We start from the raw sequence: 12266 nt of genomic DNA, 5'->3' as shown, positions 1-12266 counted from the left end.
TAATTCAACGATTCCCAGCACTTTAGATGAGAAAATGGTGAAGGACCATATCAACAAACCTACAGAAATATAAAGTTCACATTTATAATACCATTTAATGTGTTTTCTGTCCACCTTAAAAGCATAATAAGAGAAATGATGTTACAGGGCTTAGTGCATTTCCCATATTTACAAATAAAATGTTTCAAACCCATGATACTGCACTACATTTCAGTCTGAATAACCTTCCTAGGGGCTCGTTACCTGTTTCTTTCTTGGCAAAAGCTGACTCTCACCCTCCTGCCCGCAGCTAACCACAGCGCCAAGCAGTGCCGCACGCCCTGTGCCCTGCGCACCATGTGCGGGGAGTGCACGAGCGGCAGCTCCGAGTGCATGTGGTGCAGCAACATGAAGCAGTGCGTGGACTCCAACGCCTACGTGGCCTCCTTCCCCTACGGGCAGTGCATGGAGTGGTACACCATGAGCAGCTGTCCGCGTGAGTAATTGCTTCTGCATCTTCTTTCCCGGTACAAAAAAGGCAGGGATCTATTGGAAAGAGGCCAGCGGAGGGCCACAAAGATGGTACGGGGCCTGGAGCATCTTCCCTGTGAGGAAAGGCTGAGAGAGAGACCTGGGGCTGTTCAGCCTGGAGAAGAGAAGACTGAAGGGGATCTCATCAATGTTTACAAGTATTGTATGAGGGAGACAGAGGGATTTGGCCAACCTCTTCTCAGTGGTTTGTGGGGACAGGACGAGGGGCAATGGCCACAAGATGGAGCCCAGGCAGTTCTGCACCAACGTGGGAAAGAACTGCTTCACGGTGAGGGTGACGGAGCGCTGGGACAGGCTGCCCAGGGAGGTTGTGGGGTCTCCTTCTCTGGAGATATTCAAGGCCTGTCTGGACGCCTACCTGGGCAACCTGCTTTAGGGAACTGCTTTGGCAGGGGGGTTGGACCCAATGGTCTCTTGAGGTCCCTTCTAACCCCTACAGTTCTGTGATTCTGTGATCTTAGCAGGTGTGCAGAAGTCTTGTGTTTGTAGATGTTTGCTGGCAGAGTCCTGCAGATCCATTATCCTGCACGGTTGTATTCAGAGGATTCTTCAAAACTAACAACTCCATGACCCCAAGAGCTTGGAGTGTGCAGCTCCGTCTTGCAGTATCCTCTGTGTCATGTGAAGAGTTAAAGAGAATTGGGTCCTGATTACAGGGACTGTCAGTTCAGCTAAATGGCAGATAGTCTAGAGTTTCAACCGAGACGATGAAATCTCAACTTTTTCTTTTCAGAGGGAGATGAACTTGCTTCATTATTTGAATCCCTAGCCTTCAAATTAAAGCTGCTACATAATTTCGTATGATTAGCTTATTCTTGCATATCTTCTGTATCTCTTTTATTCGTATGTTGAGCCATGTTAATTTAATATCAGCTCATCAAATCCAAATTATGGTTTACACGAGTGTTTTACTCTGAAGTTTTGTCAATGAATATCCCACAGTAGGGATTTTTTATTTTCAATAAATGTGCTGGTTTTTTTTTCTCTTTTTAGATAGAGGTGAGGAAATTGTAAAAGATTTATTGCTTTCTGTTTTCACACCGGGAGGAAAATAGCCTAGAAATTTAAAACGTGGCTGGACATTTTTGTTTAATTAATTTATGTTGAATTCTTCAGGAGCCATGTGTGGGCAGAGGAGGCAGGACAGCCGGGGTTCTCGGGGCAGCAGAGTGTGTGTGCTTCACAGGAGGGGTGCTGGGCACTCTGAGCTGCTGTAGTTGCTCCATGAACTTTTGGAAGCTGCTGAGAATAAGCCTGGTTAGAGTGTTGCAAAACAAGAGATGGAGAAAATTAGTTTCAAGTGACTCCTGAAGATGAGAGCGTAAACTTCCCATGCTGCCAGAGGTCAAAAGTTGGAGGAGAGTAGGCTGAAATAACGGGAAAAAATGTTTTTCTACTACTGTGGTTTTTTTTGCTTGTTTATTTTTAAAAGCAAATATTGTCAAACAAGATAGAAATTCTGCTCCTTGGAACACAGAATCTGCTGGGGGGCCCCTGATAGGGATGGGGGAGCCCTGCCTGCGCCCACACCCTGGGACCCTTGGACATTACATATCTTTTAAGATAATTGGAAAGGAGTAGAAAAACTTCTGCATACATACAAAATTTGTCATCCCTGAAATACAATCCCACTTGAGAAAGGAGCAGGGAAATGGCAGCAGTGCATTTTCCCCGATTCAGTTGATTGCAGATTTGCACGTGGCCCTCTGAGCACCCTAAATTGTGTTCTCTATTTCTACTCTGTGCTTTCTGGTTTGGCTAAAGACTTGAAATTGTAGCGCATGATTTAAAATGCATGGTAAAAAGATATTCAAAACAAGTAAACCAACTTTTTTTTAGTCTTTGCTTCCGGATAGCTCCTTTATAGTCCGGCCCATTGTGGATCAAGCAGAGATGTTTTGTAGGTGGGAACGTTCAGCTCTGGTTTTAGTGGGTTGTACTGGTTAGAAAAACCTTATGTATGTATTGCATTGTTTCATAAGTCGCTGATTGGTTCAATCTTTGTAGTTATCTTAGATTCTAGAATAAATATGCTGATAGAAATGAACAGATACACTTCTTGCTGTGAGTACCTGAAAAAATATTCACAGGCTTTGGGGAGAGAAATACTTGAGGTCACAGAAGATACGTGAATCGTTCTGCTGTGTTTTAAGACAGCGATTTATGACACAATTTGATGTTTGTTTTTACAGCTGAGAACTGTTCAGGCTACTGCACGTGCGCTCACTGTTTGGAGCAGCCGGGCTGTGGGTGGTGTACCGACCCCAGCAACACCGGCAAGGGCAAATGCATTGAAGGCTCCTATCGAGGGCCCGTCAAGATGCCAACCCCGTCTGCCACAGGGAAACACAGCTTGGAGCCTGTCCTTAATATCAGCATGTGTCCTGCGGAGAACAAGTACAATTGGTCCTTTATTCAGTGTCCGGGTGAGTGTGTAAGTTTTAACTGGTCAAACAAAACTGGTAGCAAAAGTTAAATGCGAGGTGAGCGGCTTCATAAGGTGGCAGTGATGTTTGTGTTCCCACGTGGGGGGAGAAAAAGAGCTTGGAAGACACATAAGAAATAACACATTTGGAGATGCAAGGAGTTGTAAGGTAAAGTAAGCTCTAGAGATTTGCTTTGTGAAGATTTAGCTAGGTTTTTCCCTAATCCATGCATTATTCTAGTGCAATTTTTTTATTTCTTCAAACCTTAATTGAGATTTTTAACTTTTATTTACTTACTTGCTTTTGGGGTTCTTAAAAAGAAAAGGTTGTTCTTTCCCTGAAAGTTGGATAACTGTTAGTAATGCTTAGGGAGACGCTGAAATAAAATGTTTGACACTAAATGTATAGAATTAAAATTACTCAAATGCTGCTAAAACCTCTCTTCCCCATTCCTCCTTGTATATCTATCTATCCCACCTGCTGTTTCCAGACCAGTCTGTCCAATATTCACGTAGTTGTTTGGAGCTTAGTTTACTGTGTGTTGCTTTAAATTTCAAGTTTTCTGTGCACACTTCTCTTTGATTTCACGTATCTGTAGCAAGACTGCAAGAGCATCTTTGGAAGTTGTACGAAGTGGTTTCAGTCAGCCTCTCTGGAGCACAGACTTCTGAGGTGCTATGTGACATGCTGTACTTGAGCACAAATACTCATCCTTCTCTGTTTTCTTCAGCCTGCCAGTGTAACGGGCACAGTAAGTGTGTAAATGAAAGCATCTGTGAGAAGTGTGAAAATCTGACGACTGGCAAGCACTGTGAAACTTGCATCTCTGGCTACTATGGCGATCCTACTAACGGAGGAACGTGTCAGCGTAAGTGACGCCTTAAGTCTTCCCCTGCGGGAGTCTTTAATGTTTGGTTTTCTGCTCTTCACTCGTTCCTCTACTATCTTCACCGAAATTATAGCCTGATAATACATTTTTTCTTTCCTGCGAGCAAGGCACAATCCTTGCTTCTTCAAATCAAAGATACAGAAATTGCTTGATGAAATTCTTTGACTTGCGCTGCGCAAGATTAAGATGATTTTTACCCTCTTTTGTAAACTTCAAATGACCACGCTGAGAAATGGGTTGGCTTTAGTGTTTGACAGTCCTGTTTTGAAAAGGAACAGTGTTAATCCCAACGTCTTGGACAAATTTCTGCTTATCTAAATTCTGCATTCTATTACATTTGGTTAATGTCTTGTGCATTTATTACCATAGATGTCTGCTTCATAAAAGGATTGCCATATTTCACGGAGGGGTTGGCTGGGTTTCAGTTGAGGATTAGGTGATCCCTTGTAAAATTGAATTTTAAGTTTGCAAAGAGCTTTGGGTCTCTTTGACACAAAGTACTTTTTCAATTGTGTAACATCCAGTCAACAAAACAGAAAGAATTATTTCCTGAAGGACCCATGAAGTTCTCTTTGGTAATATGGAGAAATAAACATGTCAGATTTGGAGTTTTGTCCTTGAACATTGCAATATTGTTCAGAATTGCTGCAAATTTTGTAGCATTGTCGCACGGAGACACCAGTTTTAAACCAGCATCCAGCTGTGATAGGTGATAAGCAGACGTAAGGGAAAATGGTTCTTGCTCTAAAGAGCTTTAGTGGAATATACATGTAGTTAGGTGGAGTGATTGCAATTAGACACAACGATGGGAAAGGTAGACCAGAAATAACATTGTGTGGTGTGAGAGCAGTAACAGTGCTTCTGTGACATGAGTGCTGGTGGTTTGTATGCATCCTGGAAGAATAATGAAGGTCAATAATAACAGGAGATTGAAGGCTTGGAGTTGCTCCTTCCAAGCATGGAGGTGATCCAGGAAGAAAATATTTGGAAATTCATCTAATATGTTTACCGCAAGATCAAGGTGGGAGTCAGCAGCTGGAGCACGTGTGTCCTGCTTGCTAAAGCAAGAACAAGTGGGTGATGTTTGAGGCTATGAGGAAGAACCCCTCAGTGCACTGATTCAGGATTGCTTTCCTGGCTGTGCTCTGGATGAGTAGCAGAGGGGCAGGGGTGCCCTGTGTAGAGGAAAGGGTGTTGGCGTACCTGGGGTATGAATTTATGACAGCACAATGACACAGCTACAAAGGAAAAGGTGCATCTTTGACACTTTATTTCAGAACATTATCTGCAAGATTAAATACTGCTGATATTCTTAAACTCATTTTGCATGAAGATAATTTGAAGTGCGGGAATGAATACATTGAGACGGAGTTGGCAGGAGAAAATATCAAATCCTACTCCGAGCATTCAGGTTTAATCGTTGGATCACAATGTGCCTTTTCATATTTGTTGCTTTTCTATGCGTGTGGAAATTCAAGAGTAAGTTACTTTGGACTCTTTCATATGAGGATTGTCCAAAAATAGTTTGTTGTTGAGATAACGAATGATAGACTAAAGTCATCCGGGTGCCTGAAAAAGAAATTAGAAAATGTGTTGAGAGACTGTGGAACAGCATTCATTCTCTATCTGATGAAACCAGTAGCTCATGTCAAAAGTGCTTTGCTCTCAAGTGCTTTGGGCCCAGGTTTTTAATTTGCTGTGATTTAATGCTATTTACTGGGATGGCTGAAGACCGAGGGAGGCAGGAAGGCGGGCAGAAAGACCGACATGGATCGGAAAAGGGAAAGCGAGAGGAGATCATCCTATCTGATGCAGCCGGAGTGACTGCTGGAGATGGGTAATTTCTATGCTTCGTGAAGAGGATTCCAGAGGGAAATGCTTCAGATGAGGATCAGCTGATGGGCAGCAAAGCAAACTGCTTTTTCTCTCCTCAAAGCCATGGTGTCTCCTTCCTTTCCCATCAGTGATGTGCTGATCCCACTCTTCTTGGACGTGTATGTGCAGTGTTGTGTGCTGCTGTGTTTGAAAGCCCATGGTCATATCTGTGCTGCAGACAGCTCTTGGTACACTGCACCCTGATGTACAAGCATCTGTGCTTTTGCACACTTGTGCAGATCTGCAGCACCAACCCAGTGGCCCCAGCAACACGGGGATCGTAAATATCCTCAAAATAAATATCCCATACTGGCGAAACGTGGGTGTTTTGGTATTTCCAGTTCAGATGAGATGTTAGGAGGTTTAGTGACAGTTACAGGGACAGCAGCACCTTTCAAACAGGCAAAGCTGAGCAGAGCTTGAAGGCATGCTAATGCACTTGGCAAGCCCGGGAGGAGAAGGAAGGACAGACTGCATGCAATAAAATGCCTTTTCCTGCTGCTCTGTGCCACCAGGGCAGCTGAACTTTGCTGTCTCGCTTGTATTTAAGAGTTTTGAACAAACTGCAGTCACCTCTGGAAGAATTGTTTGCGTATCATCACAGGCATTGGTGTTTGTGGAGCCAGGCAGATAACAACTAAATGGCAGGTAAATTGCTGCTCAGCAGCCGCTTTTAGGAAGTGCCCGACGCGGAGCGGTGTTAATCAGGAAGGGCAGGAAATGCAGCACATCAAATGTAAAAATAGCTGCAAGGTGCTTTCTCCGCATTCAGGATTTTTATTTATTTTTTTTTTGAATTTTCTGATTAAAGTTCCCCGCGAAAATATGCTAGTGGTAGATAAGGGAGTTATTTGCAAGAGAAGGGAAGGCGCTGCTCTGCCTGGAATCAGATCGCTGCTGCGGCAGCGCTGCTCAACGCCCCCGTGGGTCGTTTGCTGGTGGCACGGGGCTGTCTTGTCCCCCAGGGCTGCCTGGAGGACAGCTTGAAGCACTCGGCATGGAAGCGTGGTGCCAGGCAGGTGGGTGCTGCCCTCAGGGTGCTGGCCCAGCACAAACACAGGAGGAGGAGAGGTGATCCTCTTTGTTGTCTCTACAAATCCGTGACCCCTGGTTTGTGAAGGAGGTGGAAGGAGACTCGCTGCGGGCTGATTCTGCTTCATCGTTGAGGTTCTTTCCATGAGTCCCAGTCAAAAAGCCATTTTTCAGTTATCGTGGCTTTCTGCTCTAGCATCAGATTCTGGGGGGAAGCTTTTAGACTCCACTGAGGGTTTTTAGCATTTGTTAATAATTTCTTTCCAAACCCCATAGCCATGAGAACATTCCCTCTGCATGTTCCACTCCTTCAGCAAATGATCTCCAGTAATGGGGCTCATAGGAAAATGGGTAAATAAGGTCGTTGCTTTAAATAGAGATGTTTGAGTGCTAAATCTTCTCAATAAACACGTGGCTGAAGAGCAGAGCGAGGAAGGTCCAAGCATTAGTGCTCTAGATACAGTGATCTGCATCTAAACAACATGGAACGTGAAATTTCTCTTTATCATTGTGTGCATGCATGTTGAACATTCAAACAAATTTCTGCTTACGTGTTTCAAAGCAGAAGGAAGTACAAGGCATGCTCAATAGTATTAAGGATTAGTTTTTTAGTGCCGCTAATGAGAAGTGTGTTTGGTTTACAGAATACAATTATTTTGTCAAATCTCCGTTCCATCTACTTGTTTCCACAATAGCCCTTTATGCTTCTTCATACTTTGTTCCGTGTTGCTGCTAGGAAACCACTCATCCACATCTGAGAAGCACAATTAAGCATCTCTGATATAACAGAGCTCCCGTTGCATGCCGACACAAAGAAGGCATCAAAAGGATTCATAAAATAAGGTCCAAGGTGGGCCGGAATATTCAGGATGGGGAATATTCTGGCACATACCTTGAAATGGTTCAAAATCAAGAAAAGGTAGGTTAGGATTAGATATTAGGAAGAATTTTTTTGCTATGAGGGCAGTGAGGCCCTGTCCAGGCTGCCCCAAGGAGCTGTGGCTGCCCCATTCCTAGCAGTGCCCAAGGCCAGGCTGGATGGGGCTGGGGGCAGGGGCTGGAATTAGGTGGGTTTTAGGGTCCCTTCCAACCCAAACTATCCTAGGATATTATGACTCATCTCCCTGTTTCTGAATGAGGAGACACCAGCCTTTAAGCATTCTCTTTCCAGCGAGCACTGAGGGATCTCCTCTTCACAGACTCTGAATGTTCTGGGCTCCCTGGTACAACAAGGACAGGGATCTCCTGGAAAGAGGCCAGCAGAGGGCCACAAAGATGACACGGGGCCTGGAGCATCTTCCTGTGAGGAAAGTCTGAGAGACCTGGGGCTGTTCAGCCTGGAGAAGAGAAGACTGAGAGGGGATCTTATCAATGCTTACAAGTATCGTATGAGGGAGACAGAGGGGTTTGGCCAACCTCTTCTCAGTGGTTTGTGGAGACAGGACGAGGGGCAGTGGCCACAAGATGGAGCCCAGGCAGTTCTGCACCAACACGTGAAAGAACTTCTTCATGGTGAGGGTGACGGAGCACTGGGACAGGCTGCCCAGGGAGGTTGTGGGGTCTCCTTCTCTGGAGATATTCAAGGCCTGTCTGGACACCTACCTGGGCAGCCTGCTCTAGGGAACTGCTTTGGCAGGGGGGTTGGACGTGATGGTCTCCTGAGGTCCTTTCCAACCCCTACAATTCTGTGATTCTGTGATTCTTTCCCTTTTCACGTCGCGTGCTCCTCCATGCCCAGCTCCAGATGAACGCGTCTTCCAGATCATTGACGGAACAGCTGCTGAAAGGCACCTACCGCCTGGAAGTTCTTCCAGCCATTATTCTAATTAGAGTCAAGATTACCTCAAAGACAACTTTGTCTTGTTTTGTTTTTTTATGTGCCTCCACTACTTCCTCATGCGTAAAGGTCTCGAAGCGTGGCAGCATTAGCATTTTAATTTGAATCGGGAGCACTCTCTTGAAGCAAATCTCCCGAACGCCCCCATTGCCACACTTGGGGTCATATCTCAAGCAGTTGCAGAGTACGTGGAGCTGGTCTGTTCTGGGCATGCCATGAGCCTGCTGATGTCTGATTTACTTTATCCACGACCAGGGGGCATCCAGCTTGTGAGACCAGGCTAAAAGTATTTCTAAAGTGTGCTGGGGCACACACAAAGTGCGTTCAGCATGGACATCGTGTTCTCAGCACCAAAGGTTTTACACTGCAGATGCTCTTCCTTTGATGACAGTACTCTCTCAAAGGCCTGTTTATTTCTAGAAACAGCCCTAAAGGCACCAGGAGCTTTGCTTTACTTACAAAAAATAGCGATCACAGTTTTCTCTCAAGAGTTTTGAGTTTGAGTGAAATGTGCTAGCAAGCCCCAAACTATTCCAAATATTACCTTTTCCTTACCAGTTACGATATCCCTAGTGCTATCTAGCAACACGAGAGGAAGGTAGATTTTTGACTCTAAAAAAAAAAGCCCAGTTGGATCGTGATTTCATACAAAACATCAGTCCTGCAACCTGCACTCCCTCTGTGCTGACACACGGTTCTATTTTTAGCAGCCTTTAGTATCACAAAGCAACCAGAGGACCAGTAGAGTTTCCATGTACACTTTAATTGCTGATGTATCGCAGTTTGGCATCTGAAGGACTTAATTGCTTTCCAATCTGTTTCTCTTGCTTCGTTCAACATTGCTTCCTTTTTTTTCCCCCCCTCTGCTCAACAGCTTGCAAGTGCAACGGCCACGCGTCTGTCTGCAACACAAACACGGGGAAATGTTTCTGCACCACCAAGGGAATCAAAGGAGACGAGTGTCAACTGTGAGTCCCTTTCACTTTGTTAGCTGAAATCGAAAGGCCACGCACATACTGGCGTGGAACCCCTTACATTTTTTTAATGACTGTATTTATGATGTCTCTGCTCATCTCTGCCTGCTGACAGTTGACTAACTTCATTGACTGTGCAGCCAGCCGTGCTTCCCCTGGGGGGAGAACATGAACAAAATGATTTCCCAAAGGTTTCTATTTTGAGAACGTTTCAACTGTCATGCAGGATGGATGGGGTGAAAAATAATGCCCCTGCCCCCCAAACTAAGCACCCCATTTTGTTTTAAGCCCTCACTTTATCCTAGTTACTTTTTAACTGGTAGGTTTTCAGCCTCTGTTCTAGGGGAATATAAATATATCTGAAATAAGACTTCGACATTCAAACATTTTAATAGAGCTATTTCAGAGCAGCAAATTTGCTGGAGGTTTCTCTGTAACATAACAGAAATGCTTTTAATGTCATGTTAGTGGAAATACTTTCATTTCAAATAATTTCATTGCCAGGTTTATTTTTGAAGCGTTACTCACATAAGTAAACATTTATAGGACTAGATCCTAAAATGGACATAAATGTAAATGGAAACTTTAGGTTTTGACTGTTGCAATCCAATTCCATCCACTGTGAAGAACTGTTAAATACCCTCTAAGTGGATGCAAAAGTTAATTTCCATAATTTTGTATTTTATTTTAATGGCATTATAGTTTGTTTTGCAGGGATCTTGGAGATTTACGTAATTTCTTAAGAAACTCAGTACAGCTCAGACCTGCATTTTTTATTTTTAGTTGAGTACTGTATTGGAACAGGTGGTGGTTTTTGATTTTTAGTGGCTGGGAATAAACAGATCTGAAAAAATTAATTAAAAATATTTATTTTCTTTAGGTGTGAAGTTGAAAACAGATATCAGGGAAATCCGCTTAAAGGAACATGTTACTGTGAGTATAGCTGGGATTTTGTTTGTAGATAACAAATGTATGATGTTGGAAATACATTTAAAATTCAGTTGCCTCAAATCAGTTTAAAATGCAAGGGATTAAGGATAGGACTAGAAAATACTTCTTGAGAACTTCAACTTTGACTAAGGTTTTGTTTAAAGAAAACCAGCTCTTCTTGATACTCTTCTTGTCTTTGTCGCAATTGGAACTTTCAGAATAAAGTTTTGGATTTTTTTTCCCCATGACCTTGAAATGAAATCTGGTTTTCTGGAAAACACTTTGCAATATATACCTAAGTAAGTAAAAATCAAGGCATGTTTTTAGAATTTTTGCTAGCTATTTTTTGAATTTCATTCGACGTTAGAATGGGTAAGGCTTCAAAATCGCCATGTTTCCTCTGAAATGAACAGTTGGATTGCCATGCAACTCAAAAGACACATTGCCAAGATTCAGAGTACTTAATGGAAACTCTCCAGCTTCTATTTGCAAATACTAGCAATCAGCACATTGGCAAGCATGGACAGATATAATCTTAAATTACATAAAGGTACAAGTCTCCGATAGTATTTTTGTGAAACGCAGAAACTGGCAATGTGCTTTATTTAACAAATTTCAAGTCTGCTTGCGTAGCGAAGCAAGGACACCGATGACATCTCATGATAATCTATTTGCAAGGATGACCCACCTCATTGGTGCTAATAGCACTGCTGGTAAAGTGGACAAAAAGGGGGAAAAGAAATTTACAACTCTCGCAAGAACAACCTTGTGCTATACAATTTCAGTCTCATTCGATTTTCTTCTTTGGAAATTTCTCTCGTAGTGCTTCATAAAAGTTGTGGGTATACATCAGAGGCTTGTGTGGCTCGTGTCAACCCAACAAGGGAGGGCATTAAGAGAAAAATAATACCTGCTGTATAGCTTCGTATTTATTATTGCTTGGAATATCTCTGCATGGCTTTGGGACTGTGTACAGGTCAGAACACTGTGCTTTAAGAAAAGGATACTGAAATGGAAGGATACTGACATATCCCCAAAGCTGGTTGTGCACTGTCAGTTACCAGAGGTGATACCCAAAACCTAATCAGACATGAGCAGCAGGACACACTGGCAGACCAAACAGTGGTCCTGCCATGCCAGGGCATGATGTGATGGAGAGCAGGATGGCAGCTGGATTGTGACCAAGCAGCTGCTCTGTAGACATCCTCCTTGTACAGAACCTTAACAGGTATGGAATTTAATCCCCTTCTAAGTGGGGATTATACAGACTATTTTATTTTAGTAATATTCCATAAGAATGTGGAGGTACTGCAGTATGGAAAAAGGAAATGTCTTGGCATGTTTTTTTCAACTTATGTGTATGAACAGTCATTCAGATTAGGACTGGAGGCTCTTGTCTGGAAAAGGTAAGCTCCTTCCAGTTGAGCCCTCTAGGCTTAACTTCAAAAGGGTGAGCGTGTCCCTTTTGTGTGGGATTGTGCATAGGTTGAACTCATTCATAGCAGCGTGGCGACTCCTAGTTGTGCTCAAGGAGTGCTGTACTGTAATGGTATGCCTCGCTTTGCAGAAGTTTGTTCTGCTCCAAGACCTGGGGTCACTCTCTCTATTCATTCCTTTCAGATACTCTTCTCATTGACTATCAGTTCACCTTCAGCCTTTCTCAAGAGGATGATCGCTATTACACAGCAATCAACTTTGTAGCAACACCTGAAGAGGTAAATTCTCTACTTTCTCTTTAAACATCACCCTTTGGGTACATGTTTGTCTCTTCC

At 43.4% G+C, this 12266-nt stretch overlaps 1 protein-coding gene across 2 annotated transcripts in view; it reads left to right on the top strand.

The window, feature by feature from the left end:
- Positions 1 to 12266, top strand: part of ATRN (attractin) — a 144045-nt gene that overhangs the window by 67640 nt on the left and 64139 nt on the right. For both annotated transcript variants that reach the window (XM_084517162.1, XM_084517163.1), the window contains exons 17-22: positions 290 to 475; positions 2724 to 2957; positions 3688 to 3825; positions 9465 to 9558; positions 10445 to 10497; positions 12115 to 12209. In XM_084517162.1, coding sequence (XP_084373288.1) covers positions 290 to 475; positions 2724 to 2957; positions 3688 to 3825; positions 9465 to 9558; positions 10445 to 10497; positions 12115 to 12209 — 800 coding nt within the window. The remainder of the gene's footprint in view (positions 1 to 289; positions 476 to 2723; positions 2958 to 3687; positions 3826 to 9464; positions 9559 to 10444; positions 10498 to 12114; positions 12210 to 12266) is intronic.

This window comes from Aythya ferina, assembly GCF_964211825.1.
Source record: "Aythya ferina genome assembly, chromosome: 4".
Taxonomy (NCBI): Eukaryota; Metazoa; Chordata; class Aves; order Anseriformes; family Anatidae; genus Aythya; species Aythya ferina.
The sequence above is the reverse complement of the archived record's forward strand: the minus strand, read 5'-3'. Positions and strand labels throughout refer to the sequence as shown.